Source organism: Gobius niger (genome assembly GCF_951799975.1).
Source record: "Gobius niger genome assembly, chromosome: 2".
In the NCBI taxonomy this organism is placed as follows: domain Eukaryota; kingdom Metazoa; phylum Chordata; class Actinopteri; order Gobiiformes; family Gobiidae; genus Gobius; species Gobius niger.
This window is the reverse complement of record NC_136853.1, coordinates 1063315-1084823: the sequence shown is the minus strand read 5'-3', so window position 1 is coordinate 1084823 and position 21509 is coordinate 1063315. Positions and strand designations below refer to the sequence as shown.

The window sequence follows — 21509 nt, the reverse complement described above, 5'->3', positions numbered from 1 at the left end:
ATCAAAAGGAGGGCTAAAACATATGGGTTCAAACGGATTAAAAATGGGGAAGGTGCGCTTTAAGGTGCTTCAGTCCGGTCCACTCCCAGGAGGTGGGGAGGTCCGGCCGGCTCCAGGAGTCTCCTACGGAGGCTCTGCAGGGGTCCACCTCGGGGAGCGCATGCCCTCGATCCCGCCGCTCCTGTCCGGGGGACCTCCCTGGCCTCGACGCGCTCCCTCACCGCCATCCCTCCGCCGGCCCTGGTGTGTCACGTTAGTGCAGGGCCGTGATGACCAGCGGCGCTGCGTTCCTGCCTCCGTCTCCGCTGCACGGGCCGAAGAACGCCCTCAGTTCGTCCTCCGCGAAGCTGCAGCCGGTGAAGGTGTAGATCCGCTCGGCCGAGTCGGCGTCGTAGAACCTCACCAGGCCCTCGCCGCGGTCCACGAACACGCCCACCCTCTCCAGGCTCCTCCTCCTCGGCTCCAGGGCCACGGCGGGTTCGTCCAGCGCCCGATACTCCCCGCCCCCTTTCAGCCAAATCACCCACAGCCCAGAGGCGGGACTAGCAGACACCTGACCCCGCCTCGGGACCGACGCCTTGGCCACGCCCAGGTACCAGCGGGTCTTTCCTCCAACCTGGAACAACAGAGTTTACTTTAAGATTTAGGAAAACTAGTCTTTCAGTTTCCACTGAATCTAAAGTGAATTTAGTCAAGTTTACATTTACAAGGTTCCAGCTCAAGACAAACCTGGAATCAGATTTAACCTGCTTGAAAATGAGCCACAAAAACAACAGTAAAGTGTGTGAGGAGGTGCCCTGTTGCTCTGCAGTCGAGAAGCTTTAGATTTGGGTAAAACCGAACTGGAGATAATGCGCTTGGTTAAGGCGGGGGTTAAGAGGTTAAGATGACTCGCAGTGTAAACAACCAGCCTGAAGATCATCAGATGGTATGAAAATAAGCCCTAGCGAAGGATGATGTGTCTTTACACTGCGTTCCAAATTATTATGCAAATTGGGTTTTTGTGTCAAAAAGGTAAAAAAAAAAAACAATAATAATGAAACTCATGGATGGTATCGTGTCTTGGGGCTCTATAAATCACTGACATTAATCTCAGAGACCTGGGATGATTAGTTTTCAGGTTAGGCCCAGTTAAGGGAAAAACTACTGAAAAAGGGTTCCACTTTATTATGCAGATCATCATTTTCAAGCAATATGGGAAAGAAAAAGGGACTTTCTGCTGATGAAAAGCATGAAATAGTTGAATGCCTTGGTCTAGGTATGAAAACCTTCGATATTTCATGAAAGATTAAGTGTAATCATCGTACTGATAAGAGATTTGTGGATGATTCAGACACACTCGGCTTTGTGCAGATAAAGGCACAATATGGACGGTTTTTGCCAGACAAACACAATAGATTAAGAGAACAGATGCCACAAAGCAGCAGACAGGTATTTGAAGCTGCTGGTGCCTCTGTAGTCTCCTGAACATCAAGGTATAGGACCCTCCAGAGGCTGCAGTTGTGCATAAACCTTCTATCCGGGCCTCCCCTAAACGGTTAATTGAAGCTGAAGCAGAAACGTCTGCAGTGGCTCAGAAATACATGAGACTCATTTTCAAACAGTCTTGTTCACTGATGAGGCCGTGTGACCCTGGATGGTCAGATGGATGGAGGAGTGGATGGAGGTGAATGGCCACAATGTCCCAACAAGGCTGTGACGTCAGTAAGGAGGGGGCGGAGTCATGTTTTGGGCCAGAATCATGAGGAGAGAGCTGGTCGGCCCCATTAGGCCCTTTTAGGCTCCCTGAAGGTGTGAAAATGACCTTTGAAAAATATGTGGAGTTTCTGACTGACCACTGTCTTCTATGCTACAAAAAGAAGAGCCGTGCTTTCCCAAACAAAATCCTCTTCATGCATGACAACGCACCATGTCCTGCTGTAAAGAACACCTCTGCATCACTGGCTGCTATGGGCATAAAAGGAGAGAAACTCATGATGTGGACCCCTCCTCCCCTGACCTCAACCCTATTGAGAACCTTTGGAGCCTCAACAAAAAACACTTCTATGAGGGTGGGAGGCAGTTTTCATCCAAACAGCAGCTCTGGGAGGCTGTTCTGACATCCTGCAAAGAAATCCAAGCAAAAACTGTCCAAAATCTCACAAGTTTAAAGGATTTAAGAATTTTGAAGCTGCTTCACACAAGGGCTCCTATGGTGAAATATAACTTGACCTGTTAATATTTTTTTCATTGAAATATCTTTTGATTTCAGTAAATATGACCTCCTAATGCTACAAATACAACAAATGACCATTTTCAGTTAATTACAAGCTTTAAAATGTATTGAAACGATGAGTTGCATAATAACTTGGAACAGTGGATTTTGAGGTTTTTACTATATTTATTTTTGAAAAAAATACTGTTATCACTAGGAATTTTTTTCCACCACATTTAAATGATCCTCTACCAGTTAAAGACTTGAAAATTATGCTGACTCTCATTTGAGTTGACAATTTAGAAAATCTTAGAAAAATGTCATTTGCATAATAATTTGGAACGCAGTGTATATTGGATTGTTTCTGTTACAGTCATTGATGATTCCAAATGAGCGGCTGAAGAGGCTGAAGAGGCTGATGAGGCTGATGAGGCTGATGAGGCTGATGAGGCTGATGAGGCTGAAGAGGCTGAAGAGCTGGATCACAGCACAAGATCAAGCCCACGTTTCCACATTCTCCTTTTCATCTGTATTTTCAGCCTTTTTTCCAGAAGCTTTTAGATTTGGGTAAAGCTGGAGGACTTCTGCACACTTTACACATGGCCTCCCTGCTGCACATCAGGAAGATGACGTGTGGTCCTCACCTGCATCACAGTCTGGCTAAACTCACTAATTACAGTATTTTCTTAACAAAAGAACCAATGAACCCAAGGACTGTGTTTTTGTGTTGCCCAAGGTTATTTTTAGAAAGATTTTTAGGCAAACAATGCGGAACAGGCCATGGTTCTTCCACACTGAGATCTGATCTTCTGAGCTTGGACGAGTTGATGGGTGTGAGGAAGCTGGGCACCAGGGGTCAGAATGGGCAGGCAGACTGACCAAGCATTTATTTAGCCAGACAAAAGGAATGTCTCTGACACACAGATGTCGCACACAAAATGGCCCCAGTGACAAGAAGCCGTCAGGCTTTACACTTCCCCCTAATGGGAAAGGACCTCCCACCGGAAAGCACCATGAGCTCAGTGGGTAAGTTCTACATGCAAGTTCAGCAGGTTTTAACATTTGACATAAAATGAATAAGTGTTCAAATCAAAACAAAGACAAAACACAAATCAAAAATCATGCACAAAAGGAAACACAAAGCAAAGTTAAACCTCCTGCCACATGGTCCAGCCTAAGATTTCAAAATGGCCGACAAAGACCACGCCCCCTCCTTTCTCACCAGTTGGTGCAGCTAAATGTCTATTGAGTAAATGAATAAACAAACATGACGACGTGAAGTAATTATTAACTTAATAAGGTGAATCAGGGGTTATTGTTGAAACAAACGAACGAAATACATAATGGGACTTTCCCCATGCTGGTCTCTGTGCCCAGGGGAGAGCGGTCGCTTCTAACTTCACCCCCGTTTGGAGCCATAGGAATACACTGGGAGAGGCCAAATGCTAACAACATCTTTGGGGCACACACAAAGACCAGACAGGTCCACATGAACTCGTCTAAGCTCAGGTAAGAACTACCTCAGGATGAAAAAACGGGGGCCTGCTCCTTTAAACCAGGGGGGCCCAAACTTTTTGTCTCCGAGGCCAAAACTAAAAAGTGCCTGTGAGTCTCGGGCCAAACACGGCGATGTCAAGCACGAAAAACACACATAACTGCACATTACAAAGCTACTTTATTTTATTTACTTTTATTTTTTCAATAGCCTATGTTTGCATTTGATTCTATCTATGCAAATAACATGTTATATTAACCTCTTAACTCCCGACTGAGCCGAGAGGATCTTTTTTTGTCCATGTTTTATCACATTTTTGTAATTTTTTGGTCACATTTTGTCACATTTTTGTCATTTTTTCATTATTTTTTATTACATTTTGTAAATTTTTTGTCACATTTTGGTCATTATTTTGTCAAATTTTAGTAATTTTTTTCATCAATGTTTTCTCACTTTTTTGTCACATTTCCATCATTGTTTTCGTCTCAGCTCTGTCACTATTTCCACAGCTTTTTTCCAGAAGCTTTTGGATTGGGGTAAAGCCAAACTGGAGAAAATGTGCTCGGTTCAGGCGGGAGTTAAGGGGTTAACACAAACTGTAGCAATTTAGTGCAAAAAAAAACAACACACCTGTATCTACAGCACCTACAGTAACTTCACCTCACTCGTTCACTCAAAGAAAATGCCACATTAGATCATTTTGAAAGTGTCAGTTCAGCATCAACTCTTGTATCAGTCACTTTTTAACATATACTGATGTTGATGTAACAACCTTTGCAATAAAAGTTGGAAAACTGTGAAAGTTGATGCTACAAAGCTCTTTATACCATGGTGTGGGTGAATACTGGATTCTGATTGGCTGGTGCATTATTTTGGTGTAACCGCACACGTAGTCCGGTAGTTAAATCACTGGGATGTCACTCCGCTGTGGCGTCGCCATAGCAACGCCTGACACAGCTGAATCAGATAAAGGCGTAATTATGAGATGGATTTAGTGTTTGCTAAATGTTTGTAGAGGAGAGTGAGCAGCTAGGTTAGCTACTGTTAATAACATATGAGCTTTACATTTCTATTGGAAACGGTTAAGGTTATTCATCATTTTCAGGCGTACATAAAATGATCCTGCATTGAAGCATATTTGTCTGGATTAGTAAAGTCAAACATAAAAGTTTGAGTTGGGGGGGCCCAGGTGTGAGCGACTCCACCGCAGCTGTTTCCATAAACAGTTGAGCTGGTTGAGCTAGCTAGCTTTAGCTTCAGGTTAAACCTTGTAAAAGTGAAATAACTCCTGCCCACGAGTGCCGCATATCGGTGTTTCCTTCCAGGGAAAAGTGTTTCCGGGTTAGTCCTGTTGTGTTGTGATTCTGTGCTGATGTTGTGTCGTTGAGCCTGACTGAGATCCTCGTAATAGCTGCGGAGAATGACTCGCTCTGAGACCAGCCTTCAGTGACCGGCTAATAACCCACACAAAATGAAAAATGAAAAACACATTTATTATAAATGTTACGTTTGTGGGACCCTGGTATAAGCGGATTAAACAACTCGGAGCCGTGCATTCGACGGTTATAATGCACTTTGCAGAGTAACACCTTGACCCCGCGTCGTGCTTTATAACCATCGAATGCACGGCTCCGAGTTGTTTAATCCTTACGTAATTGATAAATACAGAGGCACCACAACAGTGTCTCCTTAACTTTGTGAAAGGAGTGAAACAGCGCCCCCAATTTGACGCTCGTGGTCAAAAAGTGTACTGCATCCATATTTACCTTTGAGAATGAATGGAAGAGAGTTAGTATTAACCACAGCGCAAAAGTAGGTCACTTTGGGCACCCCTGGTTTAAAGGGCAATGAACTAAACATGGCAGCTTCACTCACATTGATTTTCTGTTTGATGAAGAAAACTTATCAAAGGTTTTCTGCAGCAGAACTCAGCTTGTGCTCTCTTCAGTTGGATGTATTTCCCCTAAAGGGCTTGGGCGGGTGAGACTGACCTGCACTTCGTAGTAGGCCTTGGCGCTGCGTTGGTGCAGCGGCGTGCTGAGGACACAGGGGCTGTCCGTGAAGCGGCCGGCGGAGAACGGCAGGTCTCGCTTGGCGTCCCCACAGTGCACGGCCTTACGGTCGCCGGAGAGCAGCAGCGCGGAGTGAGCCGTGTCCGGGTCCAGACAAACGTCCACCGCAAACCTCTGAACGCTCCTCAGCTCCGCCGCGGACAGTTTCTGCAGCTCGGAGCTCAGCTGGAGCAGAGAGCGGCACCGGGGGTTACGAGAGTCAGGAGCACGGCAGAGCTTCACATCGTTAAGAACGACTGACTGTATTATGAACTCACTGGAGAACAGGACAATACAGACACAGCTGAATGATGGAGCTCGCCCTCAACAGCACTTAGCTTTGGCAGGATCGCTCCAGGACTCTCAGACGTTACCTTCTCACCTCTGAGCGCAGGGTCTCCACCGCCGACCTGACCACGCCCTCCAGTGACCCCTGAACCTCCTCCTCCTCCCTGTGCTCCCGGTTCAGGAAGTCCAGCGGGTCCTCGGTCCTGCTCAGCGCTGCCATCTCCTCTCGCACCTGCAGGGGGGAGATTAGTTTCCTCGTTAACATCTTAGCTTATGTGAGAGTCTAAAGTGACCCTGTGCGTTTTGCCCCCTCCCCCACCGGACCTGCTCCAGGGCGTGGTGCAGGCGCCGCTCGGCCGCTCGGCGCCGCCCCTCGATGTCCTCCAGCAGCTCGGACAGGACGCTCTCTGCCGTCCGGGCGAAGGCGGCGAACAGTGTCACGCTCGTGTCGGTCTCCACCATGGCCTCGTCACGGAGCGCGCTCAGATTCTCCTCCAGGCGCCGCGTCCTCTCCTGAGCCGCAGAGAGCAGCGCCGCCCTCTGCTGGTCCAGCTCGGCGTCACTCTGACCGGAAACAAGGACAACTCTGAACAAAAGAGGCTTTATTATCTCTATATTATCTCTATCTGTCAATTTAAAACATCAGCTTCTAAGAAATAAATGATGACATTTCAGTTTCTGAGTTTACTCATAAGCCGACTGTACAGCTCCTGATCAGCAGAGGGCGCTGTGACTGTACAGCTCCTGATCAGCAGAGGGCGCTGTGACTGTACAGCTCCTGATCAGCAGAGGGCGCTGTGACTGTACAGCTCCTGATCAGCAGAGGGCGCTGTGACTGTACAGCTCCTGATCAGCAGAGGGCGCTGTTACTGTACAGCTCCCGATCAGCAGAGGGCGCTGTGACTGTACAGCTCCTGATCAGCAGAGGGCGCTGTGACTGTACAGCTCCCGATCAGCAGAGGGCGCTGTGACTGTACAGCTCCTGATCAGCAGAGGGAGCTGTGACTGTACAGCTCCTGATCAGCAGAGGGCGCTGTGACTGTACAGCTCCTGATCAGCAGAGGGCGCTGTTACTGTACAGCTCCCGATCAGCAGAGGGCGCTGTGACTGTACAGCTCCTGATCAGCAGAGGGCGCTGTGACTGTACAGCTCCTGATCAGCAGAGGGCGCTGTGACTGTACAGCTCCTGATCAGCAGAGGGAGCTGTGACTGTACAGCTCCTGATCAGCAGAGGGCGCTGTGACTGTACAGCTCCTGATCAGCAGAGGGCGCTGTGACTGTACAGCTCCTGATCAGCAGAGGGCGCTGTGACAGTACAGCTCCTGATCAGCAGAGGGCGCTGTGACTGTACAGCTCCTGATCAGCAGAGGGCGCTGTGACTGTACAGCTCCTGATCAGCAGAGGGCGCTGTGACTGTACAGCTCCTGATCAGCAGAGGGCGCTGTGACTGTACAGCTCCTGATCAGCAGAGGGAGCTGTGACTGTACAGCTCCTGATCAGCAGAGGGCGCTGTGACTGTACAGCTCCTGATCAGCAGAGGGAGCTGTGACTGTACAGCTCCTGATCAGCAGAGGGAGCTGTGACTGTACAGCTCCTGATCAGCAGAGGGCGCTGTGACTGTACAGCTCCTGATCAGCAGAGGGCGCTGTGACTGTACAGCTCCTGATCAGCAGAGGGAGCTGTGACTGTACAGCTCCTGATCAGCAGAGGGCGCTGTGACGGACACAGGTTTGTAATAGTTTGATGAAATTGGCTTGTTGCACGGTGTGGCTATGCTAGTTCCTCTGACCTGAAGGTGTGAGCGCCAGTACTTCCTGTCTGTGTTCTTTTCCTGGAATAATAATCCTATTTTCCAAAGATTGCGTTGTGGGCAGAGAGTTCCCAGTAGATGATCATTTACTGTGTTCAAATCTTGATGTAGGAGTTCAGATCGGAGACGCCTGTGATCAGAAAGGATTGATAGTTTGTCTTGAAGCTAAAGGCTAACATGCTATTAAAAAAAAAGTTAATAAAAGCACTATTTCCAATTGTATAATGCATGAAATGAATGTTAGCCTTTAGCTTCAAGACAAACTCACTGATCCTTATGAACATAGACGTCTCCTCTACGGAAACATTAACACTGTACAGCAGCTCGTTAACCTGCAGGAGGTGATCATCTACCAGGAAGTCACTGTCCACCACAGAGTCTTTAGGAAACACGAAGATTCAAACGGGTCTAAGCAAATTTTAATGGAATTTAATACGGACAGGAAGTACTAGCGCCCACAGCTTCAGCTCAGAGGAACTAGCGTAGCCACACTGTGCAACAAGCTAATTGGTATTCAAAATGGCCGCCGGAGCTATGCATGATGTCATTGGAAACGCATGTATAGGCTGAAGACAATGTGTTAAATCTTTACTCAGTGTGACCTCTTGTAGCGTGTACCTACACGTGCACAAACTAAATAAGTTGTTCCCACAGCTGCCAGCAGGTGGAGCCTCTTTGAATGTTAATGTAAGCTTCTCCTGTGGACGCTCACCTCCGTGTCTCTCCCCCCTGGCCCCCGGCTGGCCCTGCTCTCCTCCCTCAGGCTCCTCTGCTTGAGCGCGGTGGACGTCTGGCACAGCGTGGTGTTGACCCGCAGCTCGGGCCTGAGGGGGAAGTCCTCCTTGCAGAGCGGGCAGCAGCTTTTGCCGGACACGTCCCAGGCCCGAGTGACGCAGCCGCAGCAGAAGTTGTGTCCGCAGGGCAGGGTCACCGGGCGGGAGAAGAGCTCCAGGCAGATGCTGCACACGAACTGCTCCCGGAGGAGGAGACTGGCCGAGCCCGCCATCGCCACACATGAAACAAAACTGTCACAAAGTTTAAAGTCCTCTCTCCAGCTCATATGAACTACTCTAATTGTTTCCTCATAAAGGCGTCTGAAAGTGGAGACACTGTTCACAAACATGAGTAGAATAAGAATAAAGTTGTGATGAGGTGTATTTTTCTGTGGCTAAATGATGGAATATGTTCAGAGTAAAAGAACAGGCTCTTCCACACTGAGATCTGATCTTACCTGAGCTTAGACGAGTTGATCCGTACCTGTCTGGGCTTTGTGCTCGTGGACACAGGCGTAGTTTGCCGTTAGGAAAAGCAGGCAGCTGCCTGGGCCCCCAACAGACCAGGGCCCCCAACAGACCAGGGCCCCCAACAGACCAGGGCCCCCAACAGACCTGGGCCCCCAACAGACCAGGGCCCCCGTGAACTGACCCATTTTTTAATATCAAATGCTGGATATAAAATCTTCCTAAGATTTCGGAGCTGCACTTACACCATGTCTCCACTAATGCGCTGTGGCGCTGTCCATCCTCATCCTGGTTCCCTGATGTTCATGTATAATGAGCAGGGACAGACTGGGCGGCACGGTAACGCAGTGGTCAGCACCTCCGCTTCACAGCCAGAAGGTCCCAGGTTCGATTCCCACCAGGACGGGGCCTTTCTGTGTGGAGTTTGCATGTTCTCCCCGTGTCTGCGTAGGTTTCCCCTACCACTAAAAACATGTGCAATAGGTGAATCCTCCAGCCAGGTGAATCTGACCATCAGCCTGGCTCCACATCATGGAGATGGGTCCCCGGGCGCGGCACTGCCGTCGACCACGGCTCCTTACGGGGTCGCCCCAGCGGCATCGAAGGACGGGTTAAACGCAGAGGACAAATTTAAAAGTAAACAAACAAACAAACAAACAGACCTTTCACTCACGGCTCCACCAGATTCTGTTTCTACAGTGAAACCACTTTGACCTAAAGAACCTCAGCTTCTGTTCTGAGGGAAACTGATGCCCAGTGTAATTCCCCACGTTCTCCACACGAGGGCAGCAGATCCACACAGTGCTCACACATGTGTCTGTCTTCTATAATAAATAAAGTTTGGATTGACTGAAAGAGAATTGAAGCACGACTGTTCAAATGCTTCTTGGATTGCTTTGAGTGTTTTGAGGGCTGTGTGAGGGGCCCCTCCTTTAGACGCCCCTGCAGCACATGACGTCTTCTTCTGGTTTAGTCCTTTTGTAAACACGCTTCATCTTGGACTGAACCGGATCATCAACATCAATGATCAGTTTTGTAGGTCTTAGCTTTCAAATGAGGCCTCTAGGCTGTAAGATTTGGGTAAAGGGTTAAAGTCCTCAAACATGTGGAGCTTACAGTGAATCCTTTGCATGTCTTGGTGGAACACACACTTCAGTCATACATGACGTGTTTAAAGTGATGCTTTACTTGAACTGCTACAAGAGGAAATGAAGATAAAGGTTCACTCACCAGTGTCTGTGTCTCCTGAGTACTGCAGTATTCCTGTACCGCTGATACTGCTGTTACTGCTGTTGTTGTTGGAAGTACTTTCCCGTCAGACTCCGCCCTCTCAGAACTCATCCTGCCACATACCAAACTGCTTCGTACCTGGGTTTCCTGGTTCCACCTCATCGAATATCTGGCCTCAAAGTAAAACCTAAACGTGTTTGTTTTTTTGTCTTAATTTTGTCTTAAATTTAAAATCGGTCTTAATGTCCAGCTTTTTTGCTTCCGATACCGATACTAGGGTTTGAGTATCTGCCGATACCCGATATTTACCGATACCAAGAGACTTTCTGAAAAGTGTTTTTCTCCGAGTGAAAAAAGGTATCGACTCTTCTCCATTTTCAGATAATGCTCACTACTGCCACCTCAGGTCACACGTGGAACTGCATCTTCTCTATGATACATTTGTGGAGGTTAAAACACCCGCCAAAACCAAAGGCATTCTCTCCTCTTTGCCATTGTCGTCACCTTCTATGTGTTTTTGTCACCTTTTTTATTCCTTTTTGCTGTTCTTCTGTCACTTTTGTGCTGGATTTATTTATTTTTTTCTTTTTTTTGCTGTTTTTTTTTTCATTTTTTTGCTGTTCTTCTGTCACTTTTTTGCTGTTTTTTGTCATTTTTTTGTAATTTTTTTGCTGGATTTTTGTCATTTTTTTGCTGTTTTTTGTCATTTTTTTGCTGTTTTTTTGCTGTTTTTTTGCTGTTTTTTTGTCATTTTTTTGCTGTTTTTTTGCTGTTTTTTTGCTGGATTTTTGTCATTTTTTTGCTGGATTTTTGTCATTTTTTTGCTGGATTTTTGTCATTTTTTTGCTGTTTTTTGTCATTTTTTTGCTGTTTTTTTGCTGTTTTTTGTCATTTTTTTTGCTGTTTTTTGTCATTTTTTTGCTGGATTTTTGTCACTTTTTTGCTGGATTTTTGACATTTTTTTGCTGGATTTTTGTCATTTTTTTGCTGTTTTTTGTCATTTTTTTGCTGTTTTTTTGCTGTTTTTTGTCATTTTTTTGCTGGATTTTTGTCATTTTTTTGCTGTTTTTTGTCATTTTTTGTCATTTTTTTTGCTGTTTTTTGTCATTTTTTTGCTGGATTTTTGGCGAGCGGCCTCTTTAGGAAGGATGAATAAAGTCCTCGCAGATAAACGTGCTTTTCTCTCTGACATTATGGTAAGAAAAAAGAACAGGCGTGTCCAGAGTAGGTTAGAAAGAGCTCCTGCTTCACACACAGTGCAGACATGACTCGGTTTTCTCTGCAGGGGCAGCGCGGACGCCTCGGGCACTTCCTGATTTCTTTTTTTAATTATTATTATTTTTCATGACAGAAATAATGAAAAGGCGGTTTTATAAATTAAAATCAGGCCTAAGGCAGTACATGACAGACGTCACATAGACATGTTAATATGACTCTTTGTTGTAGTTGTTTTGTTTTTATCACTGAAAATCAGTCTCTAACCCATCCCTAAACCTCTCCCACTTAACTTGTTCATAAAGTAAGTTCTGGAACGAGCAGAACAAACATTTTCTGATGGTTGTTGAGTGAAACATCCAGCATAAATAAACGAGAAGCATGGCGTGTTTCCGTCAACACGAATCAACGCGAAACAGGAAGCCTGAAGGCCACACCTGAGTCAAGTCTTTGTGAAAGAAGTCGGTCGGGACAACTCGGCCATCGGGAAACAGTGGTTCTCTCTGTGTTTAGTCCTGACTTTGGGAAACTTGTAGCAGCTAGTTGGTAAATGGACTTTTACCTTTTTCAGTCAGGGACCAGACAAGTTGGAACAATATAGAGAAAAAAGAAAATGGGGATAAACTTTGGGGAAAAGATATTCTTCTAAACTTCTATAGAAGAAGCTGTGGCCCCTGCTTTCGATTTTTTCATGAAGCCGGTTGACTCCGCCCTAAAGTGTCGCCTGTGCCGACTGATGTGTCCAGTCTCTGACCGTTACTGAAGATCATAACATAACATCAGCTATTTCAACAACATGACTTTATGATCTCCATTAAAGGGAGACTGGTGGGTTAAAGTCTGCCATATAAATGTCCCTTTTATTAACGGCGTATCACAGTTGGATTACGGAGGCTGGCGTTTGACCCGCGGGGAAACTACAGCGTCGTAGTTTTCACGCAAAGAAAGAAAGAACCGAAAACAACGATTAACCGGCAGATCATGTAGTGTTTCTGTTTTGTAACTTGTGGTTTACCTCAGGCCTTTTCCTGCCGCGGAGGCCCAGAATGCAGCAGGTCCTGGTGTTCGTGGAGCTGAAGCCCGGTTGTCTTTTAGTGAATGAGCCTCATGTGGACAGGGCTGGACTGGCAGAACAAATCGACCCGGGACTTTTGGGTCAAGACGGGCCCTCTAAAAAAAAACAAAAAAAAACAGTCATATTCAATACAGTAGTCGAGGTGATGAGCAAAACAATAAAACAATACGAATGGAGTACAGTACTTACATGTTGTTTCTGCTGAATTCAAGCTCTCGCCTCAGAGACTCAACACTTTCATCTTAACAATCTTAAAACGTGCGTTCCGTTAATGAAGTTCCTCTCGCGACTGCAACACAAACAAACTTCTCAAAACCAGATGATCCCAGTGTAGATGAAACGCAGTCACAGAGGTGTCAGTGAGAGCAGAAGTCGCAAAAAGAACAAACTTTGTCAATCCTTTCAATGGAAACTAGAAGATTTAAAACTGCCCTGACGACGAGGGGCAGGGCGGAGTCACCTGACAACTCCCAGCATGCACTTCTCTGAGGTTCTGTGGGTCCTGGAGGGAGTTACAATAAACTGTTTCCTCTTATATTCACGGTGTGAGGGGCATGAGTGTGATGTCCCAGAGGCCAGAAGGGAATAAAAGGCGTCACATCCCTCTAGTGGAGGAGTCGTGTAGTTGCATAAATGTAATGATAGAGATTCTGATGGCTTTTCCTGTTAATTGTGGGCCGGTGTCAGATATAACGGGCCTTACCTCGGTCTGACCGGCCCAACCGGCCCAAAAGTACGTCGGCCCACCGGGAAAACCCCCGAATCTCCCGACGGCCGGTCCAGCCCTGCATGTGGACGGTCAAGAACTTTTTCTAGGGCAAAAATGGTCTTTCAAGAGGTTTTATCTCTGGAGACAAAAATACGTCAGAAAAGCTACAAAAACACGACCAAAAAGTGACCATCAGTTTTGAAGGTCTTTCAAATGAGGCTGTAAACTCCAGTCCAGAAGCTTTAGGATTTGTTTCAGACTGAAGTGGAGGAGATGTGCTGGGTGAAGCTGGGGGTGAGAGGCTGGGATGACACATGTCCACAGCACAGTTCGGAGCTTTGCCTCAAAATGCAAGGACGGGGACGATCCAGGCACAGCTGAGAAGATCTGCTCAAACGACTCGTGTGAACCTGAAGTCACCGCTCTAAAGAGTCTACCTGAAGGTGTCCGGAGAAAGAGCACGTTCTGGGAAGTGTCGTCCAAGATGATGTTCTTACTTTGTCCTTCACAGTTAAAGGGATGTTTCAGGGTTTTTGACAGAGGGCCTCATCTCCTCGTTAATGCACGCAGTCCTTCTATTTGAGGAGTGTAGTGGTGCTAGGCTAGTGCTAGGCTAGTGCTAGGCTAGTGCTAGGTTAATGCTAGGCTAGTGCATGTCTATGGTAACTAGTAGCCTGGATTAAAAACAGCCTGACCCGAGCACAGTGCCCATATTAATGTGTGTGGATCCCGGTGGTGGATCGGGTGCATATTCTAGAACTAAATGCAAATTTCCCAAAAAATTAAATGCATTTTTTGCTGGATTTTTGTCACTTTTTTTCTGGATTTTTTGTTTTGTTTTTTGGGGGGATTTTTTGTCTTTTTTTTTCTGGATTTTTGTCACTTTTTTGTCCGGAGAAAGAGCACGTTCTGGGAAGTGTCATTCAAGATGATGTTCTTACTTTGTCCTTCACAGTTAAAGGGATGTTTCAGGGCCTCATCTCCTCGTTAATGCATGCAGTCCTTCTATTTGAGGAGTGTAGTGGTGCTAGGCTAGTGCTAGGCTAGTGCTAGGCTAGTGCTAGGCTAGTGCTAGGCTAGTTCAGTGGGAGGTCTCTGAAGGCAAGTCTCCAGTCAAGTCCAAGGCAATTGGTCATGGAGTCAAGTCAAGTGTAGTCATAGCTTTTGTCAAGTCAAGTCTTTCTTTAGCCGCAAGTCGCCTTAAGTTGCAAAGGTCAGCGTTAAGCCTGATTCTTCTTTTGTGTTTAATCTACTTTCAAATATAAAGTGTTTTAAATGTAGGCTCAAATCAAACTTTTTCAAATGGAATGGGGTAAAGTCTAATTAATCTTTGAATTGCTACAAAACTTTAAATATACATATTTTAAAGGCACCAGTCTATGTACACAATGACTGGGACAGCGTCGGTGGCGATTTAAAAAAAACTAAGGAGTCTTTTAAACATGAGCTGCTTTTCCTGCAGTCAGAGAGATAAATATAACATTATATTTTTATATAGTTTTATAGTTTTTGTTAGCTTATGGCAGTTTTCCTGTCAGTGGTTCCCCTGTCACGCCCCAGGCCCTGCATACTCGCCCCTGCTCAAAGTAGATTCTGCACGGCCTCTAAATGCTGTAACTTTCCACCTGAAAACACCGAAAAGCTCCTGAGATTTGTGTCATTGATCCGCTGGTTCTGGAGCTTCATTGTTTCAAACGTTTTCCTTAATAAATGTCTATGAGTCTTCAGCTCTTCATCATAAAAGTAGAAACTTTTACTGCACCAAAGAAGCACGTGTTTCCTCCTGCCTTTAAACGCTGCATTGATCAGACTCTCCCATGTGCGGGGGCGGACCGGCCATACGTCCATCCTGGAGGAGCACAGAGGGGCCACCGGTCCCGCCTCAACCGAGCTTTACCCAAATCTAAACGCTAAAAAGAAAAGCATCAAAGAGGATGAAAACATGAGGAAAACGCAACAAAAAATGATAGAAAAAATAATTTAAAAAACAAAAACAAAACAACAAAAATGTGGCGACGCGACGAAAAGTTTCTATCACTTTTGTAGGTCTTAGCTTTCAAATGAGGCGTTACATTGTTGATCTCCAGTCAAGAAGCTTTTAGATTTGGGTAAAGCCCAGTATAAAAAAACATGAATCTAAAAGGAATTCCGTGGAGTATGGTGCACCACAAGGTTCAGTGTTGGGACCATTATTATTTATTATTTATATTCATGATTTTGCTCATGTTTCTACGACCGCCTTTCCCGCTCTTTTTGCTGATGACGCCGATCAAAAAATAATAATAAAAAGTCGAACTGGGGAAAATGCACTCGTTAATGTTAAGGCGGGGGGTCAGAGGTTAAAATATGTATTTGTGGAAGTGTCACAATTACGCTAATTTGGGCCAGGCTGGTCAGAGTCAGGGCTGTGTTTCAGTCCCAGTCCGGCCCTGCCCATATGTGAACATAGATGCACCGCTTTTAAACAATGAATCCTGATCTTTCAACAGTTTCACTCAAATAAATAATAATACACTGCGTTCCAAATTATTATGCAAATGACATTTTTCTAAGATTTTCTAAATTGTCGACTCAAATGAGAGTCAGCATAATTTTCAAGTCTTTACCTGGTAGAGGATCATTTAAATGTGGTGGAAAAAATTTCCTAGTGATAATTAAAAAAAAAAAAAAAAAGTAAAAACCTCAAAATCCACTGTTCCAAATTATTCTGCAACTCATCGTTTTAATACATTTTAAAGCTTGTAATTAACTGAAAATGGTCATTTGTTGTATTTGTAGCATTAGGAGGTCATATTTACTGAAATCAAAAGTTATTTCAATCAAAACATCTGAACAGGTCAAGTTATATTTAACCAGAGGAGCTTCTTTGAGCAGCTTCAAAATTCTTAAATCCATTAAACTTGTGAGTTTTTGGACAGTTTCTGCACGGATTTGTTTGCAGGATGTTAGAATAACCTCCCAGAGCTGCTGTTTGGATGAAAACTGCCTCCCGCCCTCACAGAAGTTTTTTTTGTTGAGGCTCCAAAGGTTCTCAATAGGGCTGAGGTCAGGGGAGGAGGGGGTCCACATCATGAGTTTCTCTCCTTTTATGCCCATAGCAGCCAGTGATGCAGAGGTTTTCTTTACAGCAGGACATGGTGCGTTGTCGTGATGAAGAGGATTTTGTTCTTTTTGTAGCGTAGAAGAAAGAGGTCATTTTCACACCTTCAGGGAGCCTAAAGGGGCCGACCAGCTCTCTCCCTATGACTCCGCCCCCTCCTTACTGACGTCACAGCCTTGTTAGGACATTGTGGCCATTCACCTCCATCCACTCCTCCATCCATCTGACCATCCAGGGTCACACGGCCTCATCAGTGAACAAGACTGTTTGAAAATGAGTCTTCATGTATTTCTGAGCCACTGCAGCCGTTTCTGTTCATCAGCTTCAATTAACCGTTTAGGGGAGGCCCGGATAGAAGGTTTATGCACAACTGCAGCCTCTGGAGGGTCCGACACCTTGATGTTCCGGAGACTCCAGAGGCACCAGCAGCTTCAAATACCTGTATGCTGCTTTGTAGCATCTGTTCTCTTAATCTGATGTGTTTGTCTGGCAGAAACCGTCCTCATTGTGCCTTTATCTGCACAAACCGGAGTGTGTCTGAATCATCCACAAATCTCTTATCAGTATGATGATTACGCTTAATCTTTCATGAAATATCGAAGGTTTTCACACCGAGACCAAGACATTCAACCATTTCACTCTTTTCATCAGCAGGGAGATCCTTTTTCTTTCTCTTATTGCTTGAAAATGATGATCTGCTTAATAAAGTGGAACATCCTTTTTCAGTAGTTTTTCCCTTAACCTGAAACTAATCATCCCAGGTCTCTGAGATTAATGTCAGTGATTCATAGAGCCCAAGACACGACACCATCCATGAGTTTCACTATTATTGGTTTTTTTTTACCTTTTTGACACAAAAATCCAATTTGCATAATAATTTGGAACACAGTGTATAAAGTCACCGAGAGTCATTGGCCTCGAGTCCAAGTTAAGTCTCGAGTCACAAACAGCAAGTCCCAAGTCAAGTCTTTTTGGAGCTTTGGTCAAGTCAGTCTCAAGTCCCCACATTTGTGGCTCAAGTCAAGTCATGTGACTGGAGTCAAGTCATGTGACTGGAGTCAAGTCATGTGACTGGAGTCATGTGACTGGAGTCAAGTCATGTGACTGGAGTCATGTGACTGGAGTCTGCCTCCTCTGGTGAAATGGGTCTATAGTGAGTGAAGTGGCCGGTCTGACCGAGGCCTGACCGAGGCCTGGGAACGGCGCTGACCGCAGAGCATTCATCTTCCTTATCTCCCTCTGTCGCTCTGATGCTTTAGCTGAGGCATCACTCGTGTCTCTGTCCTTGTGCACATGTGTGTCAGAGGCGATACAGGCCCGGGTACGACAAACTATACCAGTCTGGCATCACAAAGTTGATCAGCAACTTTTAAGAGAAGAAAAAAGGGGAGAAAATTGGGGGGAAATTACAACATTTGGAGCAAAATTGAAAAAAAAAAAAAAATTAAAATGGGGATAAAGGACACAACATTAGGGAGAAAAACGTGTTTCACCTCAAATAAAAGATACAAATGTGAAAAAAAGGAATTGGAAGGAAAAGGAATAAAACACAGATCCAGCTTTTTTGCTTCCGATACCGATACTGGGATTTGAGTATCCGCCGACATCCGATATTTACCGATACCAAGAGACTTTCTTATAAGTGTCTTTCTTTGAGTGACAAAGTGAATATACTCTTTTCTTTGTAAGATCAATAAAGTCATATTTTATTGTCATGTTAAAAATCAATTATCAATTATATCTATTGATAACCTTAAACATTTAACAAGAATGACTTTTCCACACGGAGTTTCCTTGTGTAAATGACAGGCTCTTAATTACATTAAAGGGGGGGTATTATGCAAAATCGACTTTGTCAAGCTTTACATCATGTTATTAAGTCATTCCCTCATTAAAAACATGGCTGAAGTGTTGCCTTGGCACATTCACGTATTTTCGAGTAATCTGTAAAAACTCTGATGGCGGCCATTTTAGGGATAAAACGCCTGATTCCTTCAGGAAACGCCCTCGACCTCCAGGATACGCCTCAGACCTTTCGTCACCAGCCGAGTAACCAACCACTGCTCCTCAGCAGAACCCCCTCCCCGCAGTGTGTAGCCCTAAGATGTAAACAGAGTCATCATGGAGGATTAGCTTCATGTGTTGTGAACCGGAGCCACAGCAGACTTTTACAAAGACACATCAGTGTTTCTGTTACCGAAACACCCAGGATTAAAACCGGTGACAAGAACACTTATTTCAGTGTCTGGTTCTGCGCTGGGCCTTGATGATGCGCAGAGCCTCCGGAGAAAGCTAATGCTAAGCTAAACCTCGAGTCATCACGTGGAAACGAGAAATATGCACAAATAAAGTCAATAAAACCACCACACACATAAAGAACCGTTTAACAATGATCACACACGGAGCCTGCCTTGTTGATTGTGTAGTTTATTGCTCACATTTCATCTACAGTGAGTCGTAGCCGAGTGGTTTTGTCCCGGAGCTAACAAGCTAGCCGCGATAAGCTAACGGGAAAATTCACTGAATACAAGCAGCATATTATGCATTGAAAACGTCACTAAAACAGGCGACTGCTTGAAGCAGCCTTTATGATGATCACACACGGAGCCTGGCTTGTTGATTGTGTAGTTTATTGCTCACATTTCATCTACAGTGAGTCGTAGCCGAGTGGTTTTCTCTCGGAGCTAAGGCACTATTAGCCGCGACAAGCTAACAACCTTCACCTTCACAACATTCATTGAAAACAGGCAGCATATTATGCACAAATAACGTCAATAAAGCAGCAACTACTCGAAGCAGCCTTTACGATGATCACACAATGAGCCTGGCTTTACACATTTGTGGTTTATTACAGACTTTTCATCAACAATGAGCTGTAGTCGATTATAACAAGCTAACGGGTAACCTCGAAAAACCATTGTCCACCTGCACAGATAATGTCCGTCTTTGAATCGTATGGGCTCCTGCAGATCCTGGTGTCGTCCATGGGGGTATAGTTAGAGATCCATAGGGCATGGCAGATGCAAAGAGAAGCCTCCAAACAGCAGTTATTTTTCAGGCAAGAGCCCCTTCCAAGCGTCCGGTGTGGAAGGTTCGTTTCCAAATAATATCCTGTGTGGCCATTGTTCACAAAGTGATAAACAGTAGCTCCTTTCCAACAATAAAAATTAAAATGCACCGATGGTAGTTTCAATACTGTTGAGACAACGAGCGCAGTGTTGTTGTGATGCCACAGACAGCGTGTGGAGGGGGCGTGTCAGAAAGGGTCAGAGGTTCTTAAAGAGACAGGGGCCTATTTCAAGTCATTTGCTACCGCCATTTTGAAAGAGCAATTTTATACAAGGCAGTTATTCTAATTTACTGCATTTACAGACCAACAGAAGGTTTCGTCATCATTGTAGTGAGATATAGACTGGTGCTATGTGGCTGAAAAAAGCATAATACCCCCTCTTTAATATAAATAACTCACATGAAGTGTCTGATCGTTACAAATCTGTGTGATCAACACGTGGCTTCAGCTGTGCTTATTTGATTTGATTTTGGCTACTTTAGGCATTTCTGTCATGGTTTCTGACCCAGCCTTGATTAGTTGTTGTTAGCATTAGCATGCTCCCGCTAGCTTTCGCATTCTATTGCTAACTGCAGAGTTTTGCGCAGCGATCAACATAGAATTCTCCATCATGGGTTCAGACATGACAGAAGAACCATCACTGACCAAAGCCTCAGAAGGTCAGAGCAGGAGCTGGATGTTCTTCATTATAGAAGGTGAAGTGAAGAGAAGGTCCACGCTGCAGGATGAGCTCAGTCTGGAGAGGACGGTCAGGAAAAGGTGTGGAGGACCTTCAGACTGAGGCTGAGTCAGAGCATCCAGAGCCTCCACACACAGACCTGGACATGGGCTTCAGATGAATCATCCTGGTCTTCATCACCTCAGCAGAGCAACAGGCTGATCCAGGCCACGCCACCACATCAAGGCCGGCATTCAGGAAAAAGAACTAAGTACATGCACATTTTAAGTTGAATTACAGAAATAAATGAACTTTTTCATGGTATTCTAACTATATCTAAAATGCTTTTTACAGCCGCACTAGAGGGCGCTCTACACTGGTACCGACACACATGTATTTCTCATTTGGACTGAAGACATGAGGAGAGACACAGACTTTAATGTCTGGGGTGTTTAGTAGTGACAGTTTTCCTTTAGTTAGAGCCACAGACAAAGACACTGATCTGAAAGACTCTGACGTTCGCTTTGATTTGAGCTGTTTCAGGACACTCTGGCTCCAGTCTCCCTCCTCTGGAGATACAGAGATAGGTATACAGATAGTTTGCATGAGGAGTCCGTATACAGTGTATCCGAGGTGAGAAACGGGGCGGGGCTGGGGGTATTATCAGTATGAACAATGGTCAAGGAGACGGCCCTTTTCCATCACTGTTAATAATTACAGTCACAGATAACATTCACACACTTCTCCACCAGCCCCAGGTTCAGGTAAAACTCATCCGTCAACGGGACTGTCCGCCGGGAATCAGACGGAAAACAACTGTCCGCCGGGAATCAGACGGAAAACAACTGTCCCCCGGGAATCAGACGGGAAGCAACGTCAGGTATTTCTTTGACAAATATATAGTGTCATAATATCATGATTTTTGTATGAATTTTATGCCGATTTTGGAACATTTCCGGGAGCATTTAATCATAATCACTGAAGTTTCCATCATGACTTAGTTTAAAGGAATAGTGACTGTGGTGTTCATCAAAGTTACATCAGTCATGTGGAAACTTCTTAACCTCTGCTTTAACGGAGCACATTTTCTCCAGTTCAGCTTCACCCAAATCTAAAAGCTTCTCCACTGGAGCCTATAGGCCAGTCAAAAGAAAGAAACCTACAAAACTGATCTAAACTGATCTTTTTCCTCATTGCTGCCATCACTTTAAAAAATAATGTGTATCGCATTATGTTTCTTGCATTTTTGCAGATTTTTCATCACATTTTTGTTGATTTTTTGTCACATTTTTGTTGATTTTTCGTCACATTTTTGTTGATTTTTCGTCACATTTTTGTTGATTTTTCGTCACATTTTTGTTGATTTTTCATCA

The 21509-nt window shown here is 45.0% G+C and overlaps 1 protein-coding gene across 1 annotated transcript; it reads right to left on the bottom strand.

Moving 5' to 3' along the window:
* Positions 1–253: 253 nt before the first annotated feature.
* Positions 254–8844, bottom strand: LOC306959964 (zinc finger protein RFP-like; the record flags this gene model as incomplete). Its single annotated transcript, XM_079552222.1, has 5 exons — positions 254–616; positions 5681–5926; positions 6123–6260; positions 6353–6592; positions 8551–8844. The coding sequence occupies 5 exons, from the start codon at positions 8842–8844 to the stop codon at positions 254–256; spliced, it is 1281 nt and encodes a 426-aa protein (XP_079408348.1).
* Positions 8845–21509: the final 12665 nt, after the last annotated feature.